The following is a 13,397-nucleotide window of genomic DNA, read 5'->3' on the forward strand; positions in this document are numbered from 1 at the left end:
CTTTCTATGTGGGAATGACCAGCAACAAACTGTCCATTCGCATGAATGGACACAGGCAGACAGTGTTTGTTGGTAATGAGGATCACCCTGTGACTAAACATGCCTTGGTGCACGGCCAGCACATCTTGGCACAGTGTTACACCGTCCGGGTTATCTGGATACTTCCCACTAACACCAACCTGTCAGAACTCCGGAGATGGGAACTTGCCCTTCAGTATATCCTCTCTTCTCATCATCCGCCAGGCCTCAACCTCCGCTAATTTCAAGTTGCCGCCGCTCACACCTCACCTGTCTTTCAACAACATCTTTGCCTCTTTACTTCCGCCTCAACTGGCATCTCTGCACAAACTCTTTGCCTTTACAAATGTCTGCTTGTGTCTGTGTATGTGCGGATGGATATGTGTGTGTGTGCGCGCGAGTGTATACCTGTCCTTTTTTCCCCATAAGGTAAGTCTTTCCGCTCCCGGGATTGGAATGACTCCTTACCCTCTCCCTTAAAACCCACATCCTTCCGTCTTTCCCTCTCCTTCCCTCTTTCCTGACGAAGCAACCGTTGGTTGCGAAAGCTAGAATTTTGTGTGTATGTTTGTGTGTCTATCGACCTGCCAGTGCTTTTGTTTGGTAAGTCTCATCATCATTGTTTTTAGATATATTTTTCCCATGTGGAATGTTTTCATCTATTACACCTTGGGCACATATTTGGGTTGAGAGAGTTATCTATTCTGAGGTGCACCACTCACTATCTCTGTCGGAGCCTGTATTGCTCGATCCCCTGGAACTTGGCCTAGCTCTCCAACTCCCATTCCTACTTATTGATAAATCCAGACTCGAGTAGGACCATATCAGGAATGTTATGGGGTTGATATAAGGAAGCATTGTGTCACCATTATTATTTGTAATGGTGATGGATTAAATTATGAGAGAGAAAAATGAAGCATATAGAGGAAAAGAGATGCTGTTATTGCCAATGGTATCATATGTGGAGAACTAACAGTAAGGATGTACAAGAACAACTGCACATATTAAATGAAAAATTGAGAAATACAGCTTGAAATGCAGTCTGGAGAAAAAAGTAAAACTATGCTGGTAACTAGAGGAGATAGAGAAGGGAAAGGACAAATTAATATTAAAAGGCAAGAAATTGAAACTAAGGACATCTTCAAATAGATAGAAAATGAGTTAATGCAGAATTCAAGGATGGGGCTACAAATCAGTAGAAGGGTGCAGCAGAACAATGCATTTTACTAGTATGTGAGGGGCTTAGTCTGCGGAAGAGAAGTGCTAAAGAAGTGTAAGGAAGTGATGTACAAGACATGCTTTGCACTCATGCTGCCATACACATGGGAGACCTGGACAATGATCAGAAGAGAGGAGTGAGAAATGAAGAAGTTGTGAAGGAAACTGGCACACAAACATTGAGTGACAGAACTGAGAAGAGTAGACTAAAATTGGGTGGATGTGTAAAGACTATGGAATATGGGGGAATTGCAAAATGAATGATGGAGACCAAGTTTGAAGGCAAGAGGAATGCCTAAAACAAGCTGGATTAATTCAGTTGAGACCAGTATAACAAGAAGGAATTGGGATAGGAACATAACAGTTATACAAGAAGGCTGGTGGAAAGACAACAAAGAGTAAAGAAACAAAGCCTGATGGGGGATTACATTCAAATCTCCTGCTTTACAGTACCCACTCAGTGGAGACAAAGAGGTTTGACCTGTATGTTCTACAGCAGCTGCTTTACATGGTGACCTTGCTGTTCATTGCATAAAATGTATCTGCAATGCAAGCTTTTGTACACATGATCCACAAACCCAGGCACACATCTGTGGAGCACTGCAGTCAGGTCACCTAGTTGCAAAGGTATCCATTTCTCAGAGAAGTTGTTGGAGTCAGATGAAAATGGTATGTGACGAACTGATATGATCCAGAAAATGTTCTTGATGCACGAGTTGTGCAGCTCTATCTTATACAGTGAACTGTGAAGTGGGCCATTTGAAAGTAATCTGATGTTCACCATCCAAACAGCACATTTCTGAATATGGGTTCCTTATCAGAACTTTATCTATCAATTCCCCTTGACATCCACTAGAATCCTGTAATGGGAATTATGAAACATCTTGTATACAGCTGAGATCTTGGTAGTTATGGAAGGATAACATATTAAGGCAGGATAACATATGGAATACAAAAATTTCTAAAATTATAATTCTAACAGATTGCAGAAGTACATTACATAAATTGGAATATTCCAACATCTAGACTCAAGCAAGTAAATATGTAAAAGATGTTTTGCATGAAATATGGATTACAAAATCGAAGCATCAAGATATTAATTTGATATGTATTAATGGTCATGATAGGTAACACAACAAAAGCATGGACACATTAGCAAAGCATAGTGTTACAAAAGACCACTCTCAACTCATTTCTTTACATTACACTGATTTTATTTTTTTAATCCAGAAATATGTTCATCAGAAATGGTTCAGCTACTGGTTCACTACACAGATGGACAGAAGAAAGTTTTATCTCCCAGCTCAACCTGTCATCCAGCGAAATAAACTTAAAATGAATTTTGGCATACTGCATTTCCCATTAGGACATGCCTACAACATGCACATTATCAAACCCATCTTTAATGGTTAATCTATACTACTCCCAGGAAGTTTTTGAAATAGTCTATCTCAATCACATTATTCTGGTATGCAAAATGTAGAGGAAAAAGTAAGAAAACTTTATAAACATAACTTGGAGAACAAAGATTTCTGATCCCCATGTCAGTATCTGATTTAATGCATGGAAACAGTTACACCATTTATAAAAATTTAGCTTCTCATTTGGCTCAGGTAAATATCATTTTTTGAATTAACAAATAATCTAATACTATTCAAATATCAATTCATGACAATGAATGTAAATGAACACTGAGCGTCATTGCTAATATGACACTATGTTTCAACAGATTTCAGTGTTCTTATACTTTACTAAATCATTCAACAGTGGTCTTAATTTAGGTTCACTGCATCAGTAATTGTTAAAGAGGCTGGCTGTACAGTTTGATTGACTGAGGTGAATAAATAAATAAATAATGATAACCATAGCTGCAGTAAAAATGTCTACAGGATGTATTTCCTTCTCATTCTGTTCTGCTATATCTTTTTTGGTGTGGGATCCTGGGTAGATTCCTTATTTAATCGTGTCATTATATGTTTGCATCACTTTTAATTGAAAAGAAAATTCCTTAAAAAAAAAAAAAAAAAAAAAAAAAAAAAAAAAAAAAAAAAAAAAAAAAAGAAGAAGAAGAAGGGAAAAGGAAAAGAAAAATATTGGATTAGAAAAATGGACAGTATGGTTAGCCAGTACTTACCCGGAAGAGATGAAATTCCAGTTCTGCTGATACATTTAAAAGGTAGGAAAATGATCTCATTTTCAGAACTTTTAGTTTATACTTCCAGGAAGAAAGAGGGGAGGGTTAGGAAGGAGGGGCAGGTGGCTTACACCCCAGTACGAAAGGGAGCCACCTGTTATGAGGAAAGGGCAAAAGATAAAGGGGGAGGTGCCAGAGAGAGGAGGAGGTCAAATATGTTCTTTTTTTTATAATGAACTCAGACTGATTCTCAGTAATGTCTTAGGAAAAACTCATTAATGGTAAAAGCTGTTGCAAGTGTTATATTAGTACATCTCTTTTGCTTAAATTTATGTGTGTTTATGTCTTTAATTCATCACATCATTTCTATTTATTTTTGGTAAATTATCACAGTTGGTAGTGAGCAAACAAATAATTAAACTATTCACAATATTAAAAATATTTTAAGAAATATGTATTTAATTTCATACATTGGTCATAAATATGCAGTTCTGTATTAATTTATCTATATTACACTCACAATGTATGAAGTTTAGCTTTGTAACTAAAATATTTATCTTAACACTCCACTAATAATATAATACATTTCTTTTGATTATAAAAAAGAGTACAACAAGATACCTGCAATGTCAGTCTCATGCAAATTCACAACTTCCAAGGAAAATCACAGACATTTAAAGGCAAACATGAATACACAGAAAAAATGTAATTAATCATAACAGCTTAAGTGCTCAGCTGTACTCTAAATGAAGTAAGTTGCAGTACATATTTCTCACACTATCATTTAGAGTTAAGAAATGAAGTGAAGATCATAACTCTTAAGATATAAGTACTGCCCTGAGACAGTGCCTGAGGCAGCCTTACTACAACTGTGTAACAGGTACAGACTCTGTTGGCTTGAGACTAAAATTGTCATTTCCTTCATAATTATCTGTGTTTGTCAGATTTCCATTGGCAAGAGGATTTACACTTTGAGTTTTCTGATTAAGATCATTAGCATCATTGTCATATTGCAAAATAAAATTGTTATTAAGTGTTTCAGTAATTCTTCTTGGTTGTTGTCCTTCACCTAAAGAATCAGGGCTTAGGTACTGACTTTCAGTTTTTAATTTGTCGTCAGAGTCATCTGGATGAAAAGTGAATTCTTTGTTGAGAATCCCAGTAAGTTTTCTTGGCTGTGGACCATCAGAGAACTGTGATTTGTTCTTACTGGGCTGAAACTCAGGATTGTCTTCTATGCCAATCATATCAGAATCACCACTACTTTGGCTGTAAAAAAAAGGATATGTCTCTATTAATTTAAAGTTTATAAATTTTGTATCGCTGTAACAAGTAGGCAGAATTATTAAGAATTTACAAAAGATCTGCTACGATATTCTACAAAGTTTGTTAGACGTGATTTCTCATCTTCATCTTATCATCCTTGTATGGAGGAGGCATTATATATGCAACGACAATGCAAAATATCATTTCGTGATTCATTTCCAAAAATTAGTACATTGCAGTTTATTTGGAAAAAGATTGCATGTAGACACACACACATCATAAATAATAAATTACATAAGAAGAAGAATCTCCTTTGATATTATGTAATACATAAAAGGCAAGTTTGCAGAGCTTTATGTATAATTGTATACATAAAAATAGTTAATTATATTATTCCTATTAAAGGAAAAATTCAATCCAAAAAACTATAAAATCACATTACTACATGGTTGGTCAGAACTTACCTCCAGGTAAGCTTAGCATCATTGCACATATTTAAAATATGGTATATAATGAGTCACAGTGTCAGTGCAGTCATCTTGTTAACGGCACTATTGTATGAAACTAACTGATGATCAGTCAGCACAAAAGGACTGTGTCATAAGCTCATTAGATGTTGCTATTGTAGGCTTACTCATGTTCATCAGTTGTATAATTGTATGATATGGGATAAAAAGAAGAATACAATATTTACAGTCGATAGTGGCCTTACCAGGTGTATAAGTTATTACAGTAATAAAATGATATAAATTAAAAACATGACTGAAGTTAAACATAGATTCTTAAAAAGGAAATGGTTTAGTGACAATAATTCTGATACATTGTTGTAGTGATTTTAGATAAAAATATAATGACACACATATTGACACGCTTACAGAGCCAAAGGAATAATATAAGAATGATAAAATAAATAGGGGAAGAAGCCAAATGTATGAAACAACAGACTGCAATAGGTAATTAGTGGCCTCCAGACTACCACTTAGGCAAGAAATGATCAGAGGAATTTAAGTCAGAGGGCCTATTGTACCCTTTGACATGCTGTTCCAAGAAAAAAAATTATAAAACACCACACACATCAATTAATTAGATTATCTAGTTAATGAAATGTATTATATAATCAGAGAAGGGACACGTAAACATGAGACTAATATGCTCAGTGTAAGAACGTGAAGCAAATATGTAATGCAGTTTATAATGGGTAAAGACAAAGGTGATATATAAGAGAGGCATTCAGTAATTAGAGCAGAACATTGTTAAACAAAACAAAGAAGGCACTGGGCACAAAACTGCTCTATCCATTGAGCACTTTTGCTGGCTCTTGGTACAGATGATGTACTGTGTCTGTGGATTGGAACCAAAAGACAACTGAACACATTCTTTGAACATCTAAACTCCCATCACAAAAACTTATAGTTTACCATGGAGATTGGTGAGAAATCCAATAACTTCTTAGATTTCAACATAGATATCACTACAAATATACATAGTTTCAAAATTTACAGAAAACCCACTATAACAGATACTGTAATACCCTCATGTTCACAACACCCAAAATCTCACAAAAATGCTGCCTTCCATTCCACCTTCCATTCCATTGTACATTGTCTTACATCCATACCAATGTCAAAAGAGAATTGTCAAACAGAATTAGACACCATTAAATGTATTGCGTCAAACAATGGCTATCCCCCCTGAATTAACTGATAACATTTTACACAAAAAACAAAGAAGAAAAATGTTGCCCTTTGTGTATGCCCCCTCTGCAGCAAGAGTCATATCTAAAACCAACTGGTGTACCATTCCTTATTTAGAAATGCTATTTGACAAATTGGCCAAAACCCTCAAATCATGCATTTACAGAACTTCATTTTATGTAAAAGGCAGTATGTCCTATTCAACAGGAAGGGCAAAACAGAATTATTAAATAACAGTGGTGTTTATAAAACCACTTGCAATGACTGCAACAAGCTGTATATTGGTTAGATTGGTAGGTCCATAACAATGAGGCTGATTCAACACAAAGACACCTGGAGATCACTTAATTCAGATGCCACCTTTGCTGAACATGTGTTGAAGAAAGAACACAAATACCAAATTCATACAGAAGTATTACATTTAATCAATAAAGGAAGAAAACAGCCTATTAGAAGCACTTGAGATATACAGACATTTAGCTTAAAATCCCTAGCTGCTTCTAAACAATTATCTGCAGCTGAACCCATTCCCACTTTTAAGCTTCACATGATGCTATCAACCAGCCACGTACCCACAAACTGCCACAGTGAAACATACTGCTACAAAAACATAACAGAATTTCCCACTTCTTATCAGACAAACATCAACATAAAAAATTTATTTGCAATATAAAACATGTTTCCTCCTCAAAATAAGTTACTAGTGCCCAGTGAGACAGTTCTCAACCAATGTCATAACCTCAACCTCACAACTATGACATAACCTTATATACAGTAATAATGAATGATTATGTATTATAATTATTGTGTATAATATTGTCCATTGCCTAAAGTTTAGTTTCCAATTAAAAAAAGGTTTTTAGTACAACATAAATGAAGACTACCCAGTTTAACATTATCTCAGGTGGGTGGGGGTGGGGGGGGGGGGGGGGGTGGGGGTGGGGATGGGGGGAGAGGGAGGGAGGAATAAAAAAAATTAAAAATAAAAATAAAAATAAACATAAAACTGTGTAAAGAGCAACTGCAACATTAAGAAACAAGTGTGATGCACAATGCTCTATGCAAGTGATTGTATCTTCATGTATAATGTTTCGTTATTTAAGAATTAGTGTCCATTCCAGATGCTAGGCAGTTGTTTCCTGAACATGACTTAATAAGCTGAAAACTAGTTCAACATAAAAAAAATATTTATAGAACAAAAAGAGTGTGCTTGTTATTCAACCTTAAAAGTATTGTAAAGTTGTGAATCTTGAGAGCTGTGTCTTAAAATAATCTCTATACAAAATTAGAGAATAAGGTAGTGGTCATTGAAGCACACAAGAGGAATGTGGCAGTACTTATATATGAATGTGATGACATTAGGAAGATAGACTAATTCTTTGCAGAAAATGAAATAGAAGAAATTTACAGAGATCCAGCTTAGTAGTTCCAGACTGGTCTACGTAAAATGATAGATAGCCCCCAATATCTTCTTAATGACCATGAAAAGATATCAGTTAAAATGATGAGTGCTTCATCAGGAAAGAGGGCAGGAGAGGGAGATGAAAGGATGTGGGTAAGGGTCATTCCAATCCCGGGAGCAGAAAGACTTATCTTAGGGGGAAAAAAGGACAGGTATATACTCGCACACACACCCATATCCAACTGCACATACACAGACACAAGCAGACATTTGTAAAGGCAAAGAGTTTCGCCAGAGATGTCAGTCGAGGCATAAGTACAGAGGCAAAGATGTTGTTGAAAGACAGGTGAGGTATGAGCGGCGGCAAATTGAAATTAGCGGAGGTTGAGGCCTGGTGGATAACGAGAAGAGAGGATATACTGAAGGGCAAGTTCCCATCTCCGGAGTTCTGACAGGTTGGTGTTAGTGGGAAGTATCCAGATAACCCGGACGGTGTAACACTGTGCCAAGATGTGCTGGCCGTGCACCAAGGCATGTTTAGCCACAGGGTGATCCTCATTACCAACAAACACTGTCTGCCTGTGTCCATTCATGTGAATGGACAGTTTGTTGCTGGTCATTCCCACATAGAAAGCTTCACAGTGTAGGCAGGTCAGTTGGTAAATCACGTGGGTGCTTTCACACGTAGCTCTGCCTTTGATCGTGTACACCTTCCGGGTTACAGGACTGGAGTAGGTGGTGGTGGGAGTGTGCATGGGACAGGTTTTACACTGGGGGCGGTTACAAGGGTAGGAGCCAGAGGGTAGGGAAGGTGGTTTGGGGATTTCATAGGGATGAACTAAGAGGTTACGAAGGTTAGGTGGATGGTGGAAAGACACTCTTGGTGGAGTGGGGAGGATTTCATGAAGGATGGATCTCATTTCAGGCCAGGATTTGAGGAAGTCATATCCCTGCTGGAGAGCCACATTCAGAGTCTGATCCAGTACCGGATATATATACCAAATAATACAGCATTAGCATCCTTGGATGTAAAAAACCTATACAGTACTGACCCAATAAAAGAAATGATTGAAATTATTGGATGTTATCTGTCAACCCATAACAAGATCAGAACTGCTTCTGCAGAATATACAGAACTAATTGATTTTTAGCAACTTTGGTTGAAATAGATCCAATATTTTAGGAGTAGATGTGGAACACATGCACAACCATTACAACTGTGCTCATAAATTGAGTAGCTAGTATGTGAGTATTGATACTACAAACACAAGAGCAAGATACACAATACACTTTCTATATAAGCAAAGTTGCTGCTTTTGTTAAAACTGACATCCCTATATGCATAATGTCCTTAGTATTATTAAGTGTGAGTAGCTTAGCTATATTTGATGTGCAGATATGTGAACCCTTTCTATGTTGCACCATTATTTTCGAGCACTTTCTCAAATTTGCAAATAAATTTCTTTTTTTACAATCAGAAAAACTATTTACAACTACTAATTGAATTATTAAATAGTAGGTGTGGTCAGCAAGGACTACACTGGTCCCTTTACATTGTCAGTGCAGCATTAATGTTTTGTTCAGTATATATTTTGGGAGGGAGGAGGTTAGATTATCAGTTTTTATTGCAGTGTCCTCTTTTGAAATTTTCTGTGGCTTGCTGAATCATATAAAATTTATGACACACACACACACATACAATGACTCTCAATTATAATACGACAGGAGTTTAAGGAAGGCTACACAGCATGTGTGACTAAGCTACAACCATCAAACTCACAACATATTTCTGTAGTACACAAAAGCTATCAGTTTTCTCAACGTTTCTTCACAATTTTTGTAAATGGAAATATACAAAGCATTGCAACAACTTACAGGTGTAAAGATAGTTTGAAATGCCTTTTAGCACAAAATATACTGAAGTTCATTCCTTGAACAGCTGATCTCAGTACGTTCATTCTGTATTTTATGATTGTGTATAAAACCAGGGACCTAGAAATGTCGGAGAGGCTTCGAGCCTCCGTAGCCCTCAGCGGTTCACAACCCTACAAAAGGCCACAGCAGTCCACCCACTCCACCGCCACCCCACACTGAACCCAAAGTATTTTGTGATACTTGCTATTAGTTTCAATAATGGAAAATCCAGGATGGAATGTAACAGCATTATGAAAAGAATAGTTGCTACTCACCATACAGTGGAGATGCTGAGTTGCAGACAGAACAAGACTGTCAGAAAATGAGCTTTCAGGCAACAAAGCCTTCATTGGAGATAGAACATACACACACTCTCTCTCCCTCCCTCCCTCACACACACACACACACACACATACACACACACACACACACACTCACACATACACATGCAAATCACACATACATAACCACAGTCTCTGGTTGCTGAGGCCACACTGCCTATCTGCGACTCAGCATCTACACGATATGGTGAGTAGCAGCTGTCCTTTTCATAATATTGTTACAATCCCTATTAGTTTTTGAGGTATTAAAATGTTCTAGTGTAATGACAAGAGCTGCCACAATGATGAAGAGGAGAGAAGGCTGTGAGACTATTTCAGCCAGTAGTATGCTGGCTAAGATGACACCAAGACAGGAGTGGCATCTATACAAACAGAATATAAGCTCCATCCCACATAGCCACAGCCACAGTGGAAGACGAGCCATCATATAAATGCTACACCAGTGACTTATGAACAGAATTGTTTTGCTTGCATTGAAATTGTATATACCAAAGGACAATGATTATTTGCATGTCGACATTTGCTTTTGACAACTCTTTGTGAATATGCAGAGTTAAGCATCGTCAGTTTAACTTACTGTAGTAAACTCCATTAATATGATTTGCTAGAATTGTTGCCCAGCAATCCGAGAAAACAGCTTCCTAGTCACCCTATATTAGAAGAGTGGGCAGGATACTACAAAAAAAGTATCTAAGAACTATTTGTAAATCTACCTTATCACTCTTTTGTCTGTGTCCTATCATATGGAATGTGAAGAATTGATTAGAACAACTGTATAACTACAAACATCTACTGTGTGGCCTCTTTTTTTCTTTGTAATGCAAAATCGGTTAATTAAATGAAGAAAAGACACTGTACTTTATGTGACTATATGCTGAATTTTGTATGACAATTGCACCTTGTAACACAAAGTTTTGTTTACTATTGTTGCAAGAGTCTATTCAATAATGAGGATTATAATATAAATGGATAGATTAAAAATCTGTTCACCAAGTGGTGGCAGGAGATAACAGATACAAAAGTTACGGAAATGTGCAATCTTTTGGAGCCAGTGGCTCCTTCTTCTGGCAGAAATCTTGAAGAGAAAGGGAGAGGGATGAAGGAAAAGGACTGACAAGGTTTGGGAAATGGGAAAAGTTACAAAAAAGTCACTGAGAACACTTGTTGAGGGACATTTTCTGGATGGGATGAGAAGGAAAGACCAAATGTTGGGAACTGCACTGGAGAAGATTTGAAAACCCGAGAGCTTAAAGGTGAATGATTGGATAGTAAGCAAAACAGATTATTGACAAAACATCATGAAAGAATTAACAGAAGCACAAAGCTAAGTGCATTACACACGGTAGATAGGTGGTGGGAGGGTGGGGTTGGGGACAGAATAGACAGGTGTGAGAATAAAAGATATAGAAAAGTAAAAGAGAGTGAAGAAAAGGAATAACTACTGAAAAGAAATGTTGAGATTGAAGAAATTAACACAAATTTAGGTCCAGTGCATGACAAGAGGCAAGGATGTGTTGTACCACAAGTTCCCACCTCTTGAGTTTTCAGAAACTGATATTGTAATGTCAGGAGGGGGGTTGGGGGGCAGACTTTCATGTTGTAGAGCATGCTCTGGCACAGGATATTGTGTGCTGTTGGTGTATAACTGTGCCCGTTCATCCTAACTGATAACTTGGTGGTAATCATACCTACATAGAAGGTCAAACAGTGTTTACATAACAACTGGTATGAGACGTGTTGGAACTTCCTTTGACAGTATGTTTGCTAGTTACAAGGCTGGTATATGTGGTGGTAGGAGGGTGCTTAGGGTCAAGTCTCACAGCATGGGCAGTCACAGGGGTAGGTGCCATAGCATAGAGAAATGGGTGCAGAAGGAGCATAGGGTCTGAAAAGGATATTATGGTGATATGTGCGTGAGTGGAGGGGAGGAAGGAGGGCAACAAAAAACTATTCTCTAGTTGTGATGGGCAAAATGTCAGATGGAATGGACTTCATTTCAGAGCAAGATTTTAGAAGATCACAGCCCTGTTACAGTAGCTGATTAATACATTTAAGACCAGGCCAGTACTGACTGACAAGGGGTGCACTCCTAAAGCCATTTTTTTTAGGATTCATCAATACCAAGGTTGGATGTGATAGCCCAAGAAAAGTGCTTTTAAATTAGGTTAGTAGGGTAATTATGTCCAGTGAAGGCTAAAGTGAAAATTGTGGAATATTGCTCTAATGAGTGTGCATCTGAAAAAATACCTTTGCCTCAAATGCTAAGACTGTATGGGAGGGAATGTTTGACCTGGAAAGGATGACAAAATGGAAGTACTATTATTTAATTGCACATTTAATGTGAACAGAAGTGTGTAGCTGAGCCTCGGTGAGGATGAGGTTAACATCAAGGAAAGTGGCATGTGATTCAGAACAGGACCATGCAAAATTTAACTGTGGGAATGTATTTAGAGGTTCCAAAAATTTTAACTGGTCAGTCTCACTATGTGTTTATATGGCAAAAATGTTATTCAAGCAACCCATGAAAACATTGGCATAGAAAGGAGTCATCCTGGTTGTCAAGGTTGCACTACCAATCTGTATGTCTCCCCCACAAAGGTAAAGTAGTAGTTCATAAGTATAAGGAAAGCAGGAAGGATGTCATAGGTCTGGAATCAAGTGGACACTGATTGACATAATTTTCAGCAGCAGACAGATCATGTACAAGGGGAATGTTGTTATAGAGGGAGGTGTCATCAATCCTGATACTCGAGGTGTGTGGTAGGAGTGGGACTAGCACAAACTGTAGATAATCTAGGAAATGGTTGGTGTCTTTCATATACGAAGGGAGTCTTTGTGCTACAGGTTTCATGTGTTCAGCTATGGCATTCAGTGGGTGCCTTGAAGACAACAGTTTTGGGATGGCTGGAATGATTGGCCTTGCACAATGTTCTGGCAGTAATTTCTGACTTTTTATTACCCTACTTCCACCTTGAAGGTCTCAGGTTTTCAAATCTCATCCAGTACAGTCCTCAACAGTCAGTCTTTCATCTCCTCAACAGTCAGTCTTTCCTTCTCACCTGGTCCCATAAGTTTCCCTGACCAGGGTTGCGGGCAACTTTTCAGTAACTCTCCCCATTTCCTCAACTTTTCCAGTCCTTTTTCTTCATCCCTCTTCCATTCCCTTCTACCTTTCTTTAGGAAAAGGAGCTACTGGCTCTGAAAACTTGCAGAATTGCATAACTTTTATATGTATTTTATCCTGCTTTTGGTTGGTGAGTAGATTTTTTATCTACCTAGTAATGTTATATTTTCAAAAAACTGATTAATTTTAATATGTAGGAATGTACCTTCCATCACACTATGGAAGATTATCAATGATGTTTTGTAAGGAACATACTCAAAGTCTCTATGAAACTGTAGATAGTGTA

The 13,397-nt window shown here is 37.4% G+C and overlaps 1 protein-coding gene across 1 annotated transcript in view; it reads right to left on the reverse strand.

The window, feature by feature from the left end:
- Positions 1 to 3,645: 3,645 nt before the first annotated feature.
- LOC124619549 (cadherin-23-like) overlaps positions 3,646 to 13,397 on the reverse strand; it is a 490,213-nt gene continuing 480,461 nt past the window's right edge. Inside the window, exon 33 of the mRNA XM_047146019.1 lies at positions 3,646 to 4,639. Within this exon, the coding sequence (XP_047001975.1) occupies positions 4,234 to 4,639 (406 nt within the window). The 3' untranslated portion in view covers positions 3,646 to 4,233. The remainder of the gene's footprint in view (positions 4,640 to 13,397) is intronic.

The sequence above is a fragment of the Schistocerca americana genome, chromosome 6, assembly GCF_021461395.2.
Source record: "Schistocerca americana isolate TAMUIC-IGC-003095 chromosome 6, iqSchAmer2.1, whole genome shotgun sequence".
Taxonomy (NCBI): Eukaryota; Metazoa; Arthropoda; class Insecta; order Orthoptera; family Acrididae; genus Schistocerca; species Schistocerca americana.